General features: G+C 48.8%; 1 protein-coding gene across 1 annotated transcript in view; it reads right to left on the bottom strand.

The window, feature by feature from the left end:
* Positions 1-6,306: 6,306 nt before the first annotated feature.
* The window catches only part of FLT4 (fms related receptor tyrosine kinase 4), a 44,615-nt gene continuing 34,012 nt past the window's right edge, over positions 6,307-16,909 (bottom strand). Inside the window, exons 28-31 of the mRNA XM_032593751.1 lie at positions 16,324-16,469; positions 14,953-15,073; positions 13,782-13,843; positions 6,307-8,238 (exon numbers count right to left, since the gene is read on the bottom strand). Of these exons, the coding sequence (XP_032449642.1) occupies positions 8,037-8,238; positions 13,782-13,843; positions 14,953-15,073; positions 16,324-16,469 (531 nt within the window). The 3' untranslated portion in view covers positions 6,307-8,036. The remainder of the gene's footprint in view (positions 8,239-13,781; positions 13,844-14,952; positions 15,074-16,323; positions 16,470-16,909) is intronic.

Raw genomic sequence — 16,909 nt, 5'->3', positions numbered from 1 at the left:
AGGTCCCCAAAAGCCCATGGAGTCTGAGTGGGCCCATCTGAGATTTCATGGTGAATGGCACACAGTCTATGGCGGCATCAGAACAGTTTCCGATCGTAAGTCACAAAGCTGAGACTGCTATGGCTGTCACCTAAATTCCTTTGGGACATGGCCAGATGGGCATCTGACTGGTCTCCTCATTAGAGGGGGCACCCCCCTATCCCTCTGTCTGTCTTTGCGACTCCACCTCATGGGAACATTATGGGGTTGGGACAGAGCAAAAAAGGGGTTTCTTGGAGACTATGGAATTAAGATAACCCCCAGCACGTTAAGAACCCTATGTGAGTTAGAATGGCCCACTTTTGGTGTAGGAGGGCCCTCTGAGGGAACCTTGGATATCTCAATGGTCCGCTGCATCTGGCATGTTGTCTCCGGAGACCCAGGTCACCCTGATCAATTTCCATACATCCTCCTGGCTTGAAATTGCTTGAAATCCTCTGCCTTGGGTGTGATTCATCCATAACAAGCAGAGTCAGACAAAGGTTTTAGTGGCCTTATCCGGAAACTCAAAGAAGCAACCCACTGCTCCCCTAGTGTTTGCAGGAGACCCAGGAGGAAGATCCTGTCTTTCTGCCACCTTATGACTCACCAGGTTCCCTACCCCCTGCCCCTAAGCTTGAAACTCCTCCCCTGTCTGTCTCTCCTCCTCCTCCACCGCTGCCACCACCACCGTGGCCCATCTCTCCTCCCCTCCTGACCCAGAAAACCCTCCCCCTCAAGGACCAGTGGCCAGATTATGCCCTCGGCCAGGTTCAGACACTCTCCAGATGCTGGTCCACATCCACCGGTACCAAGAGGCTCTCCTCTGCGGGGATCAGAGCAGGGGCTGAGAAGCCCATGAATATGCCCAGCAGCAAGGGGATTCCCCCAGGGATTATTATGAAAGGTTATGTGAAGCTTATACCATTTGCTCCAGAGGCACAAGAGAGCCACGGCAAAAGGACGGGGAAGGTCTAGCTGCCAAAAGTGGGGAGGGCCAGAACCTCCTTAGCAGTGGGTCAGTGAGCCTACTGCAAGGAGAAAGGACATTAAAAGAATAAATGTCACAACCAGGGAAAGTCCCAGAAACCCAACCAATATCAGGAGGAACCTCAAGAAGGGGACCTTACTGGTCTGGCTGAAATAGAATCAGACTGAAGGGGACACTCTTCCTCTGCCTAATAGATGTGAGGGATTCTCCCTCATTTCCCAGGTTAACAGCTATAATTGGAGCTAACTGTGGTTAGTCTACCTCGGGATGGGGACTTTAAGGAATGTTCCCAAGCAGTTGCTTAAACGCCATTTGTTTTGGGGAAATTTCCGGTCTCCTCTGGCCTGATATGGACTCCATATTTCCACTTTGGTGGAAAAAACATGGCGTCTGCTCCTCTGAGATAAGGTTTTGAATTAGGTTTTCCTTCTCTGCCTTCTACTGGCACCTTGCCTCTTCTGTCTTCCCCTCCCCCTGCTGTTTCTGCACCAACTTGGTTGTGGTGTCCATAACTGATTCCTATACCCTCCTCAGTGCCTCACCACCATTGGCTCTTCCTCCCATCCTCAAGGTCAAGGAGTAAATTTGCACCCCCTTGGACATCTAGGTCTTTTTCAAATAGAATGAATTGCTAAAGCTTTGATTACTGAACATAGCTTTGTGTTTTTAACTTCTTATTGCAGAGAAATTAAGGCTATTTGGACCTATTGGAAAACATCCTTTGTACTTAATTGGTTTGTGAATTTAACATCTAAAAAAATTCTGGTGTAAACACCTCTCAGTTGGTTACTAAGTCCTCAACTGAAGACTAGGGTTTCCTAAGAGTTAAAGTTAAGCTTTAGAGTTAAAATTCTGCTAAGTGTATTTAAGACTGATGGAAATAAGGAAAGCAACCCTGTATGTAGGAAAGTAAGAGGTGTGTAAGAAAGATATAAGGTATGGAAATAACATTTTTGCTGAGGGTAGAAGAAAGTAATTTTGTCCTAAATGAGACTGGTTATTTGGAGAGAAATGGCTTTGGGACAAAGTTTGGAGGCAAAGGAAAGTTGTATAAGGTTCATGAAGGGAAATCTTTGGAAAAGAATTTTATGTGTGCTCAGAAGGACTAAGGTTGAGATGAATGGAATTTTAAAAGTACACTGGTATAAGGTTGAATTCTGCTTTTCTCTCTGCTCAAAGACAAAGTTTTCTTGGACTGTTGATCTGCTCTTGATAAAACAATTCAAACAAGGTTTGTCTTCTGGGAAAATCAAAGTTTTAGGTTTCATCTATCAGCTCTTTGATTACTTGGTTAAAACTTCTCAATGTTAAAGGAGCTAGGTTTTGGTAACAACTATATAATGCTATATATTCACCTTTAGGATCTTTTATTGCCACCTTGGTTGAATAAATAAAGTTTTAAGATTTGTAATGATCTGTAATCCTATTTAGGATGTACTTATAACTTCCTAAGGTTTTAACAAACTTCCCAGGATTTAAATGGTAAATGAAGTCTTTTTGACCAATTAGGCCCTTTTATTTGGGATGCTAAGTTACTTGGAAAAGCACTGTTGTACAATGGTAAACCTTAGGTTGTATTGCACAGGCAAATTCCGTAACTGCCCAAATATATATGCAATTCCTAAAGTTTTAATGTTTTGATATAAGGTCATCACTTAATATTCTGATTACTTGAAGTGTTATGTGTCACAGAAATAACCGATTTTCTTTGTCAATTGCATCATAATGAACTCTCATCAGATCTTTAACAATGTCTATTTCTGAGATTTTTGTCATTTATAATTGTTTTTATTCTCTCACAAAACATGTTTCTTCTTCAAGGGATTTATAAAAAGGACTTTGGGGACAAATACAGGTATTTGACACCTTTAAGATTAATACTAAAATGGGTAAGAATTTCCAGAACTAAAAAGCTGCATTCAAATTGAACAAGAATTAGGAACATGGGATTAAATGAACTGAGGAAGATTATAGTTTGTGATTCTGGTTGAAAATATTGCTGGTTCTCTAATGTTTGCTCTTCCAGATTAAGGAAACTTTCTCTTAAGATATCTATGATATACAGAAATGTCATAAAGTATTCATGTGTAAACTGAAGCATTTACCTTTTCTCTCTACGTAACTTCCCTGACATTCAAAAACCCTCAGTGAGTATTCTTTCTTTCATGGCAATTACAATTGTTTGTATAAGTTCAATAAGAATCTGTTCATCTCGTAACAGGCCACCATTGGAAATACTGGTTATTTTACCAAGGCTTTGAGTGGAATGTCATATTTGAGAGTGACATTCATAGACTCAGATATGACCAGACAGCTTTAAAGAACTAAGGTTGGCTTTGTAAAACATGGAGCCATAAAGCCCCTTGGAAATGTTGGCCTGATACCTTGCTTACAGAGTTCCCAGCAGCCTTACCAGGTGAGTAAAGAAGGTCATTTCCTGGCAGGTGCAGGAACCTCAGGATATCTTGGGGACCTCATGAAGAGGAATTTGCCCAATTCTGCAGGTATTGCAGGCCTGTCTGATGGCAAGTATTTAGCTTGGCTTCTGGCCTGGAGAGGCTACTAAAAGTTCAACCCGGAGATTCCTTATAAAAGGTTCCAGCAAAGCAAACTTTAAAAGATCCTCATGATTAATCGCTATTCTTATTGAGCTTGTGTAAATAATTAGGCCAGATTTGTTAAGACTGGATTTGTTCTACAAATGCATTGGTCTCAATGTGGCTATCTCTGGAAAGGGGGGTTTTAGAGAGAAAAACTATATTTCAACAGTGCACCATTATGGATGTTAAATTCTATTCTGATTGTCTTTAAATGTTTGTTGTTTGCCTAAACTAGATAACTTGAGGTAAACTCCAGAAAAATTGTCACAGTATTTCATGTATAGACAATCTTTGTGCTTGTTATTCTATGGGGATAGTAATAAGACTCCATGGGCATAAGATTATTTAAACAACTGGAAAACAGGATGGATCTCTAAATATGCAAACCATATCTTCCCTAAATCTGATCTGACAGTTACCAGAAACCCGCCCCTTTTGAAGACTTGGAGGTAGACTTTACAGATATACAACCAAATAGAGGATTTAGTTTCAGGTATCACCCCATGGGTCCATGGCTCCAGAGCTGAGAAGGCCAACTCAGATGAACCCTCAACCTGGTGAAGTGATCCAGATCCAGTCAACCCGCTTAAACTGACCCTCAAAAAGACACTGCCCCTGAGATCTCCAGCCCTGCTCCAGCCACACCCTGGAAGCTGGCTGGCCTGCTCATGGCAGAAGCTTGAGGAATCAACGTGTGGACCAAGCCCAGGGGTTCAGATGCAACTCTGCCAGCCCTTGCCCCTTACTGGTGTCATCGCCCTGATCTTGCTTATTGCTGTCAGGCTAATAGAGACTGACATGCCATCATGTTGACTGCCATCAACAAACTGGACATGGACTGGATGGCAGACTCCCTGGGAACCTGACAAAGCCAAATAAACTCCCTGGCAGCAGTGTCCCTCCAAAATAGGCCAGCTCTCTACCTCCTCACTTCAGAAAAAGGAGGGACTTGTATCTTTCTGGGGGAGGAATGTTGCTATTTTGTAAAAACAATCAGGAATAGTCAGGACTAAGGTTAAGGACCTCAAGGAAAGAATTCAACGTAGACAATGGGAAAGTATCAGTCAATGGAGAGGATGGGATCTCACACACTGGGCATCCTGGCTCCCTGCCCTGGCAGGGCCCCTGCTTTCCATAATTTTACTTGTGACCATCGGTCCCTCTATACTAACTACCCTGGTACGTTTTATTGAAAACACTGTTGCTTGTCAAACTGCAGCACGTATCTTAGCCCTCTGAGGGTACCAACTCCTAGAGCTAAAAAGTGATGTCTAATAAAGATTTTAAAAAAGGCATCAAAGGGGGGAATGTTGGGGAAAATGACTAAAGTTTTACACCATAAGATGGCCAATGGGACTAAAACAAGCTCTGGTCTCTAGCTTAGAGACCCCTCTTCCGGGTTCTTCTTGCCCTGTTTGCCACGTGGGTGAAAACCTGACACAGATATGGAAGTTGACAAATATAAATTACCCTTCCCCCCTTCATTCGGAGCTCAGATCTTTGGAGAAACGGTCTCCTGTGAGTCTGCCGGTGTTAAATCTCCGATCCAAGATCTCCGAGTGTCGCTTGGTTTTTCTGCCAGCGTTCCAGCCTGGTTCCGTAACACAACCAATGACATTATAAAGTTAAAATGTCCAAACCCAACGGGGAAGGGGACAGTGTGGGTCTCTTCTGTAGTCACATTCAGATTAGATTTATTATAGAAGCAAAAAACCACAACAAGCCCATCATTACCAACTGCCTTTGTGGGGAGGGGATCTTCCCACCAGAGTTGAAAATGAGGCCAGGACAGTGGGCATCACAGCCCGAGGAGGGGATTAGGGAACCAGAAGTCTCCCCAGCATGGGAGAGGCCTGGACAAGCAGGCATAGGACCTGGCCACAGGATAGCCTCCTCACCTTTGCTGGGCTCCTTCCTATCTGCTCCCCTGGGTGAGGTGTCCCTTGCCTGTCCCCCACATACCTGGCCCTAGCCCAAAACCAGGTTTAGGGGTCATCGCTTGCTCTCCCTCCCGAACCCCTGAGGCTACTGCTGGGCCACATTCATATGGCCAGGGTTACACCTCAATCCACAGATACCTCTATGCCAGCTGCTCACCCGGGAAGGGAAATCATACAAACATGGCAGGGGAGGGCTGTGGAGGGCCCTGTCACACATCCCTGGCTGGAGCACATCTATCTGGGGGTGATTGAAGCTGAAGTCTCAGCTCAGACCTTCCTGATCTCGGAGTCCAGATACACACTTACACCAGGGAGGTGACCTAAGTGTGCACTGCACCCCTCTGGGCCTGCCCCACTGTGTGTGATGGGGGTGGTCAAAGGCACCTGCTAGGCCCAGTGAAACTAGGGGACTTGTGGCAGCCTGGGTTGGCCTGAAGCAGCGTTTGGCTGTAGTAGTCGGGGACAGAGAGTTGTGTCACTTTACCCATAAAGCAGATATTACCACGTGTTTATAGGACGCCAGGCTGGGTGCTTCCTGGATTGGGGAGAGCAGCCAGGCTTCCTGGTGGTTCCCAAGCACCCTCTGCTGGTGGCTTTGGGGAACTGCACAGCTGGGGAGGGGACGGGGCACAGCTGCCTCTGGTGCCTGTTCCTCTGGGTAGCCTGTCCTGTGGTCTCATGGGGCTAATGACCCCATGAGAAGAAGGCTGGAGTCACATCTTCATAGACAGCTGGGACTTAGCTGAGAACCAATTCATTGTAACTCAAAGACTGGCATCAAATTTATTATTATCTTTTGTTAAATACTTTAGATCTTTTCAGGACACATGGTCTATAAGGGCATGGTAGGTTGTCTTCCCAGTTTTGCGTGTACAGTTATGTGACAGGAGGAGAGGTGACATAATCAGGTGATATGCACGTAGGGAGGGTACTGGGGGGCTGCCCCTGCACCTGCATCGTGAGCCTTGCCCCTCTGAGAATGGCCTCTGGACTTCCACCAGGTAAACCTGGGACTTACATCTCCCAGTCAGGTGACAGCTTAGGAGGAGGGCCGTTGGGGACAGTGAGGATTACAGTCATACGTGCATTCGATATATTTTAAAAGAACAATACACAATGGGCAGTGGGGGAGGTGTTCTGCCGGGCAAGCCCCTGCTCGCTGCACGGCCGCCTGTCCTGCAAGCGTCTCGTGGGGTGGGGGTGGGATGTCAATCTCCATGGTGCTAATTGGAGAAGGGTCTCTCTCCTGCCGGAGGTAGGGGTGACTGGGCAGTGGGTGCTGGAATGGGGAGCGGGGGCCCGGGCAGAGCAGCTCCAGCCTCCAGAGGGTCCTGGTCACTTCCCTGTGAAGGCTTGACCTGCCTGAGCACCGATATTGGGCACACACCAGGGGAAGAACACAGGATTGTCCCCGGGGCCACAAGAAAGTCTGTTGATAGCCTCCCGGCATAGCACAATGCTGCTGGGTCCTCTGGGCCAGCACCAAAGACCTTCCTCATTGGGTCCCACGGTGTTGGCTTCTCATAAGGCCGTTCACAGCTTGGAAGGTGCCTTGGGTGGCAGATGGAGGACCCAGAGGGAAGAACCAGGCATTTCTCAAGCTGGACAGCTCTGGACTATCACCTGGTTCTTCCACTTTTGGGCCAGGCAGGTGGGGCTGGAGCCCTCCTCCAGCAAAAGGTGGCCATGGTGGCCTGTGCTATGTTGGTGTGGCACCTGACTAGGGGTCAGAGACAAGAGTCGTCTAGATTCAGAATGACCTTCCCTGGGCTCCCCTGGGACTAAAGATTTGAAAAGTAAATTCTTCACAGCAGCGCAAATAGTCTGAAGTTCTAACAAAAAAGTTCTGTTGGGTAGTTCTCAACACCCAGGGGAAGGTACCCTGTGACCCTGACACTTGGTGCTGCAGAGACCCCTGTCCCTGGAAGGGCGAGCTGTTCAGCCAGCTCAGGAGAGGACACCCCACCCCCCAATTCCTCATTTGTTGTTTGAGATGGAAGTACAAAGCTCTGTCTTCAGCCTTGGAGAGGCAAGAAAGCCATTCTCATGGGACTAGGTGCAGGGGACGGTGGGGCGGGACCTGGGAGACCACAGTACAAGTCTGGCTCCACCTCTGTCCCTGTGACTCTCAGACCTACGGAGTCCTTGTCAGAAATTGGGGACCATGCCACCACCCAGCATGGTGGGCAGGGCAATCAGGGCTGGCCCCATGGGTGTTGGGCTACATGGAATCTGAGTCTGAAGGGAAGAAGGCCCCGGGAGATCCAAAGGGTGGCCTAGGGCAGGCGTGGTGATGGAGTTTGGGGAGCCTTGGAGCCTGGGTTTTATTCTTCCTAGCCAGGGAGGAGGAAATGCCTCCTGGCCCAAGCTGAAGGAGAGGAGTTCCCAGCCTGGGCCCCCTACCCTCTGCTCGCCATCCAGACATGTCCCTCCACCCGTGCCAAGGGTCAGAGCCCAGGGTCTTGGGGCCTTGCCTGGGGGCCGCCCTCAGTAACAGTCGTCTGCAAAGAAGGGTGCATGGGCAGATGGTGGGCAGTCCCCCACATCGTGTGGACCCACCAGCTCCCCATACTCGCTGTTGTAGAACACCTGGCCTCCCCGCGCCCCGCGGTCCGGCCTCCGCCGCCGCCCTTGGGTGTCAGGGTGCGCCCTGGTCGCGTCCACATTCCGGCCAGGTCCTTTACAGCTGCTGAGACAGGGAAGGTGATGGTCAGTAAGACAAGAAGACAAGAAGGACAGGACCCTAGTAGGGGGTCTGGTTGGAATCACCAGAGACATGACCAGAGCATCAAGCAAGTCCAGAGCCATCAGGAACACAGGCTTGACGCACACAGCAAAGCAGGCTGATGTGAGTGTTGGCAAACACTGGAGCTTTCTCTGTCCCAAGCCTGGGTGTGGGATGATGGAGAATGCCTGCTCCATGCCTCCAGACCTATTTCTCTCCCAGACCTGCCCATCTCTGTGAACGCACCAATGCTGACTCAGTGGCTCAAGCCCCTGGGTGACACCCTTTCCTGAGCCCCTCACATCCAATCCACCCAGACGCCTGTACGTTTTAACTGCAGAATGCATCCATGCCCCTCTCTGCATGCCCTGTCCTGCTCCAGAGTCAGTGGCCACCTCAGATGCTCTGCACTAACCTGGCACACCTCTCCTCTCCCAACCCTGCCTCCCTAGGGCCTTGTCTTCAGGGATCCTTCCAGCTGGAGAATGTCCTTCTCCTGACAGACCCTCCAACGGCGTTTTGTCACTCTCAGGATGAACGCCAAGCTCCTCTCTCCCTGGCCTGGGAGGCCTTGAAGGTGCCAGCCCCAACCCCTGCGTCCTCACTGATGGTCAGATGACACTCCCCACTAAGCTCTCACTTTCTTTGAGAGTTTGCAAATGTTGCTTCATTGCTTCTGATTTTAATTTTGCTTTGCATGGTGCTAAGCCTGATGCCAGCCTGACTTTTTTTTCCTTCATAAATGACTCTGCCTGGGGCACCTGGGTGGCTCAGTCAGTTGAGTGGCTGACTTCATGATCTCAAGGTTCATGAGTTTGAGCCCCACATTGGGATCTCTGCTGTCAGCACAGATCCTCTGTCCTCCTCTCTCTGCCCCTCCCGGCTTGCATTCTCCGAAAAATAAATAAATATTAAAAATAAATAAATAAATAAATAAATGACTCAGCCTTTTTGCCTGAATTTCCAGAATGTTTACCTTGAAAGTCTAACAGTTCAACTAAGCTTTGCGTCCAAGCCTACTGTTCTGGGTCAGTTTTCCTAGTCCATCTTTGGAGATGTAGATTTAGTTATTCTTTTCTAAGAGGGTTATCTTGAATTCCAAGTTTATTTTGTTAATTTTTTTTTAACGTTTATTTATTTTTGAGACAGAGAGACACAGAGCATGAACGGGGGAGGGTCAGAGAGAGAGGGAGACACAGAATCTGAAACAGGTTCCAGGCTCTGAGCTGTCAGCACAAAGCCCGACGCGGGGCTCGAACTCACGGACCGCGAGATCATGACCTGAGCCGAAGTTGGATGCTTAACCGACTGAGCCACGCAGGCGCCCCTTGAATTCCAAGTTTAAAATACTAGGTCTGTTTTACTGTCAGCATAGGCTTCCTCAGAGACTCCAATTTTACATAGATTGGATCTTTTCTACTCAACTACTACACCACCAACTTTCTTTCTCATCTTTTTTACCTCTTTGTTTTGGTTTTATTTTCTTTTGTCTTTTCATGTCCATCTTCGGCGTCTTTCTCTGCAAGGAAGAATTGATCATATCTACTGATCCTTGGGCACCCCCTCTCCAGTCTTCATTTTTGAGGGGATTTCTCTTTTATTTCAATTTCTTTCCTGAAATGTAGTCAACCACCATTTAATACTGTCACACTACCCATTTCCATCTGAGTGAGTTTCTGATTCCTGGTGTGGCTCCTTTGTTTAATTATGTATTGAATACACTGGAGTATGTATCAGCTTTTCCTTGCTTCTTTTTTTTTTGTTTTGTTTTGAGTATTTACATCTACATTCTAATTGTTTTATTCTTATAATAATTCTGTATGGATAGTGATTATTTTTTTCTGTTCATGATTATTCATGCTGGGATTTCCTCAGCTAGAAGTATCTGGTTATCCTATGGAAGGGGCTTGGGATATGGGTGGCTTCTGATGTTGCTTGATTTAGGAGTGCTGCACTAGACCTGTGTCTGTGGTGTCACATTGAATTCCTTCAACTGCATCCTCTGCAAAGGCTCCATTCTTGTCCTGCATTGTATTGTCACCCGGAACCAACCAGTCACTTTGCTGGGAGTCCTGGGCCCCCTTGTGGTTGCTGCCACACAGCCATGCTGACCTACCACAAGCCCAGGGCTTCCATATCTTCCTCTTGCCTACACACTTGGATGAAATGCCACACTTCAGGGGGTGGATCTGTCATCCTAAGTGGCCCCTCTAAGGGCCGGGTGAGTGACCTGGAAGTGAGGACCCTATGTGGTAAGTGTGATTGGTGGTTCACAGGAGACAGGAAAGGACCGGACAGATAAGCTCCCTCCTTCTCCCTGCACAGAGCCCTTCAAGGTGCATTCTATCTTTGCACCTGTTTGGAGAATGTTCCATGTACCAAGTGAATGCACCCACCAGGTGACCTGCTGTACCTCTCGGTGACTGGTCATGCTGTGCTTCCCAGGGAACCCCGTGAGAAGAATAGTGCTGTCACTTCTATTGTGAGGTGCAGTTCTGTAATAAATGGTTTCCTTGGGTGTGTATCTGTCTTCTGGATTCTTGCTTCTGGAGGACTCTTATCTTCTGCAACTTTCTTCCTCCTTCACTACGAAACACTCCCTTTCACAAGCAGCTCCTTCCCAAGACGGCTGCTCCTGGTGCTTCAGACTTGCCCTGGAGCCCTGCTCTCCTCCACCAGACCTCTGGCTCCTCCATTATCTCCCCAGTTTGTTTGTCTGGAGGACCTTATCACACTCCTCTCTCACGGGACAGTCCCTATTTACTCTCCCTCCACCAAGACTCAGGTTTGGCTCTGCTGGCCCTAGTGCTGAGTTCCCTACTCACAGGTAAACTTGAGTCTGTTTCTCTTGGTTACATCACAGGTATGGGCTCTGAGTGGCCTTATTTTGGGTGTTGTTTTTACGAAGATATGTGGAGATTAGAATTTAACAATCACCCTATGACTCACCCTCTTACTGAATTATCTTTTTTTGAGATAGAAAATACTGTTTGGTAAAGGGACATTAGCCAAAAACTATTTACAACAATGCAATTAGCATTAATTTTCCGAAACTAGGTTACCAATAGAGATCACCTGATGGAATCAAGAAAAACAAAAAAAGAGGCCAAGATGCATGGTATAGATGCAAGTAGTCATGGCTGGGTGTGTGATCCCACAACCACCAGCATTCACAGTGCTGCAAACACACCCTTTGCAGGCTGCTGGGAAAATATCTAATAGTCGGTTGAGTTGTAGATGTCATAAATACACCTACCAAAAAGGTGAACAATAGCATCAACTACCCTAACGTGATACAAATAAATACTTGTGGTTTAGTGTAAAATATTCAGTGACAACCTCATTTAGTGATTAAAAAACAGCAGAGACAGAAGCCATGGTTTGTTCTGGAAAATTGTGTCAGATGACCTAAAAAGGGACTCCTGAGACAGACACAGACATCAAAGGTAGAAGTGAGTGGTCTGAAGAAAGTGGAAAAGGGCAATGTCTTACAGTATTGTAGTTCCTGTCATCTATTCATCCATTCATTCATTTGTTCATTCGTTCATTTCAATGTGAGGTTTGAACTTGCGACCCCAAGATCAAGAGTTGCACGCTCCAAAAAATGAACTATTGGGACCTCATTAAAATAAAAAGCTTTTGCACAGCGAAGGAAACAATCAGCAAAATGAAAAGGCAACCAACAGAATGGGAGAAGATATTTGCAACGACATATCAGATAAAGGGTTAGTATCCAAAATCTATAAAGAACTTATCAAACTCAACACCCAAAAAACAAATAATCCAGTGAAGAGATGGGCAAAAGACATGAACAGACACTTCTCCAAAGAAGACACATGAAAAAAGGCTCCACATCACTCATCATCAGGGAAATACAAATCAAAACCACAATGAGATACCACCTTACACTTGTCAGAATGGCTAACATTAACAACTTAGGCAACAACAGATGTTGACGAGGATGTGGAGAGACAGGATCTCTTTTGCACTGCTGGTAGGAATGCAAACTGGTGCAGCCACTATGGAAAACAGTATGGAGGTTCCTCAAAAAACTAAAAACAGAACTACCCTATGACCCAGCAATAGCACTACTAGGTATTTATCCAAAGGGTATGCTGTTTCGAAGGGGCACATGCACCCCAATGTTTCTAGCAGCACTATCAACAATAGCCGAAGTATGGAAAGAGCCCAAATGTTCATCGATGGATGAATGGATAAAGAAGATGTGGTATACATATACAATGGAATATTAGTTGGCAATCAAAAACAATGAAATCTTGCCATTTGCAACTACATGGATGGAACTGGAGGGTATTATGCTAAGTGAAATTAGTCAGAGAAAGACAAATATCATATGACCTCACTCATATGAGGACTTTAAGATACGAAACTGATGAACACAGGGGAAGGGAAGCAAAAATAATATAAAAACAAGGAGGGGGACAAAACATAAGAGACTTTTAAATATGGAGAACAACCAGAGGGTTACTGGAGGGGTTGTGGGAGGGGGGATGGGCTGAATGAGTAAGGGGCATTAAGGAATCTACTCCTGAAATCACTGTTGCACTGTATGCTCACTAACTTGGATGCAAATTAAAAAAAAAAAGAGTTGCACACTCCACCAACTGAGCCAGGTAGGCACCCCCAAGTCCTGTCATTTAAACAGCTATGTACAGGGCACCTGGGTGGCTCCGTTGGTCAAGCATCTGACTCTTGGTTTCAGTTCAGGTCATAATCTCTCGATTTCATGAATTGGATCCCTGAGTCAGGCTCTGGGCTGGCATCGTGGAGCCTGCTTGGGATTCTCTCTCTCTCCCCCTCTCTCTCTGTCCCTCCCCTAGTTGCGCTGCCTCTGTCTCTCTCAAAATAAATAAATGAACTTAAACCCAGTAATGTACAAGTCAACTAGGAGAATGAATAGGTAGACATGTAACTATTTCATCTATACTCTTAAAAGATTAAACATTCAAGTTTTTTTTTGGGGGGGTGGGTAGGGTGCTATCACCTTGGACAAAGGGAGGTCATCTATCTGGGTCACTTTCTGTGCAGGCACACAAGGATTTCTCTGTAACGGTATTCTTATCAAAATAGGACAGCAGCCAGCTCCAAGTCACATGATCTGTCTCCTGCTGCCACTGAGCTTAAATACTGGGGTCCTGGGATGGTGGTGGAGTCCCCTGGCTACAGGTGCGTATGTACAGTGGGCATGGTGGCTCATACTCGATTCAGCAAGAGCATCCGTCATATGGAAGGAAGGTGTAGGGGACCAGCACCAGGTATGCTGAGCCAGGATGGTGATGGGGGTGGGGGCTATTTTGGGAGGACTGGTGGCCAAAGGCCTTGAGTTCCAGAGTAGTTTGCTTTGAACACACAAAAAGGCAATAGGCAACCATGGAAGGTTTCAGGTAAGACAGTGATGGGCATACCCAGGCCCAGCTTCCCTTCCTGGCCCTTTGCAGGGAAAGAGGTTCCAGAAGCCCTACCTGAGCCCGCTTTCTTGTCTGTACCTGCTCTCCAGCTGCTCAAACTCCTCGGAGGCTAGCACCATCCCACTGTCCGTTTGGTTATCCTGTGTGCAGAGAACAAGCCGAGGCTGTAGGCCCCCCTGAAGCCCATCTGCAGGCAGCTGCCCCCTGGCCAGAACAGCATGGCACAGACCTGCACTGCTGCAGACCTAACACCTGTCCTGTGAAAAGTGAGCAGAAAACAGGTGTCCGCCCCTCACTGGAGCATGCGGGGAGGGTCACATGTCCCTGCCATGGAGGGAGAAACTGAGGCCCAGAGGGGCCGTGCTTGGCTGGCACTCAGGAGTTGGCAAAGCCAGGATACTGCATGCTGGGGGGTCCTACAGAGTGGCCATGCAAGCGCTCAGGGTGCAGGGAGAGCAGGAACACAAGGAGAAACCGGGAGAACATTGAAAGAATCTGGCAGCTTGTAGTGGATAAAAATGGTCTTCACGGAGACACATCCCAGATTTGGCGGGGTTCTGTCACCCTTAGATGGGGCGTGACTTTCGTTTTGAATTGCATGGAGGGGAATAGCACTCTCGTCAGAGCTGGGGCCCCTCCAACATCTTCACCTGGCCCCAGGCGACATGAGCACTCACTGACCAGGCCCATCTGGAGCGAGGCTGGAATGGGAAGGTTCCTGGCTATGTGTCTTGGAAATAGGCTAAGAGGGTGAGCTTGTGCTTTTACAAAGTGGACACGCGGGCTCTGGCTTAGTGGCATGGTGGGTCCACTCTGCTTGACTGAATCCGAGGACACAGCTATGTCCTGTGCCCTGTTCCCAGGCCTCCTTCTCTGGGGACACCATCCCCTTCTCTCTGGCCACATGGCTGGGGGCCACCAAAGGGAAGCCCTGACTCAGGCTAATCCAATAATAACCATCTGGGAGGAGAAGCTGTCTTTCCACTGGGTTTCTATGCTGTGCGGAAGGAGACCCTGTGTGAGTGATGAGGGTGCAGTGGGGAGCGGCTGAGGGATGGTGGCATCGCAGAGGCACACAGACCCCAACATGCCTGAGGTGCAATAGAGGACTTGACATTTCAAGGGACAGTCGGCACCCTTTCCTCAGCGACTTTCCCCTGCCAGCCTCAGGAGTTCCGGGCACCTTCTCCCAGCAGACAGAGACCAGCCACCCTGATCTGGGGTGCCCGGGCCCACTGGCCCCACTTACCACGGAGGCCTTGTAGGTTGTTGGGGTCATGGGAAATTCTTCGAATGTTTTCATCCTGGAGGAGCCCTGGGTCTGAGTCCCTCTGGCCAGGCACCCAGGAAAGGACACACAGTTGTAGTATCTGTGGGGAGAAAGCAGGGAGTGCTGAAGAAATGTGCCCCAGAAAGCTCTCTCCACCTCTCCATCTGCCCCATGTCTCCCCAGGAGGACCCAGTCCTGGGATGAGAGTATGGGCCCTGGGTGTGGTGCTGGGCTGGGTCTCCCTCGGGTGCCCCCTGCAGCCATCTACCACGCGGCCCCCCTCCCCATGCTGAGCGGTGTCTCCTCTCCTGTGTGTGCAGGAGGAGAAAACCTCCTGAGGCCACTGCTGGGAAGGGCATAGGATGTGAGTGCAGAGCGCCCAGCCCTGGGGGGCAGAGGCGGGTGGTTGGCATGGAGCTGGCGAGAGATGTAGAGAGGCCTTCACCCAGAACGGGCCTCTCTGTGCAAGGCAAGCAGTCTGGTGCAGCAAGCTGCCACCTGGCCTGTGTGTGTGGGTGTGTGTACACATGTGTGCCCATGTGCATGTCTGTGTGTGCGTGGGGATGACTGGTGGAAGGAGCCTCGTGGGCACCAGCTGGCTGTTCCTGTCTCCCAGGCCTGACCCTGCTCTATGCTGGGGCGCAGGGGGTGGTGGGTTTCAGAGAAACATAAAAAGCCTTCCTGGAGTATAAACAGCCATTGGCAAGAGACATCTGATTCAGAACTCTGGGAACTTAGGCTACCGTCTGAATCCTGAATACAGATTAGTGACATGCCTACTCTGCTCCCAGGACCCCAAATTTCAGACTAAGGGGAAGTGCCTTTAGGGGCTATGAGTGCCAGAAGCAGAGGAGGCTGGAGGGTAGAGAGGACTGAAGGGGTGCAGAGAAAAGCAAAGTGGCAGTCTATATGGCCTTGGAGGGGCCCAAAGCTAACCAGGCCCTCCAGGGAGCCACAGCCCCCAGTACTGTCTTTTAAAATCACTGTGGTCTTGGGGCGCCTGGGTGGCTCAGTTGGTTAAGCATCCAACTCTTGATTTTGGCTCAGGTCATGATCTCACAGGTCGTGGGATCAAGCCCCGCATTGGGTTCCAGGCTGACGGTGCAGAGCCTGCTTGGGATTCTGTCTCCCTCTCTCCTCTGCCCCTCCTCTTTTCGCTCTTTCGCTCTCAAAATAAACAAGCAAACATTAAAAAAAATTAAAAAAATAAAATCACTGTGCTCTCTGAGTTGGTCTCTCAAGTCCTTGTAGTTTGCTTTTTCTTGATGACTAACGAGAATAAAATATACCATGTCGGAACTGCTTTCTCCCTGCCCAGGGGATCCCTGGACCTGAGGCAGTGTGGCTGACCTGGCTGCCAGGCTGTGCCGGTGCAGGCTTGGCGGGCTGTCCTCGGTGTCGGCCTTAGCGATGTGCAGGGCCGTGGTGGACGCCTGCAAGAAACTGCCTTCCTCCAAGCTCTGAGAGCTGCAGGGAGCCATGCAGTCCTCCTCCTCCTGGTGGGAATGGCAGAACCCACCAGGGTCAGACATCACTGTGTCCCCTCAGCCCCCACCCTCGCGCTCAGGACTGCTGGGGCTCCTGACCGGTGAAGTTCTGTGCAGCAAGGTGCTCTGAGGTTTAAGTGAGCCTGCCTAGCAAATTCTCCCAACAGCCTTCCCAGGTGCCCCACTTATAAAGAGGAAGACACAGCACGGGCAATCTCAACCCAGGGTCCCCTCCTTTGGGGCACAGTTGGTACTGTGGGCACAGCCCTTGCTCATGCCTCTGGACCCCAGAGCACTAGGGTGGGCTTGAGCTGGCTTTGCTCTCTGCACCCCCAGGCACATTGTGGGAGGGAGACAGAAGTGAAATGTGGGTGCAGGGGGCAGGGCTTGCATACCCCCTGAAGGCCAGTCGAGGGCTCCGCATGGCCAAAGACGGGCTCTGACCATCT

The sequence above is a fragment of the Lynx canadensis genome, chromosome A1, assembly GCF_007474595.2.
Source record: "Lynx canadensis isolate LIC74 chromosome A1, mLynCan4.pri.v2, whole genome shotgun sequence".
Taxonomy (NCBI): domain Eukaryota; kingdom Metazoa; phylum Chordata; class Mammalia; order Carnivora; family Felidae; genus Lynx; species Lynx canadensis.
Note: the sequence above shows the minus strand (reverse complement) of the source record. Positions and strands in the feature narration are given on the sequence as shown.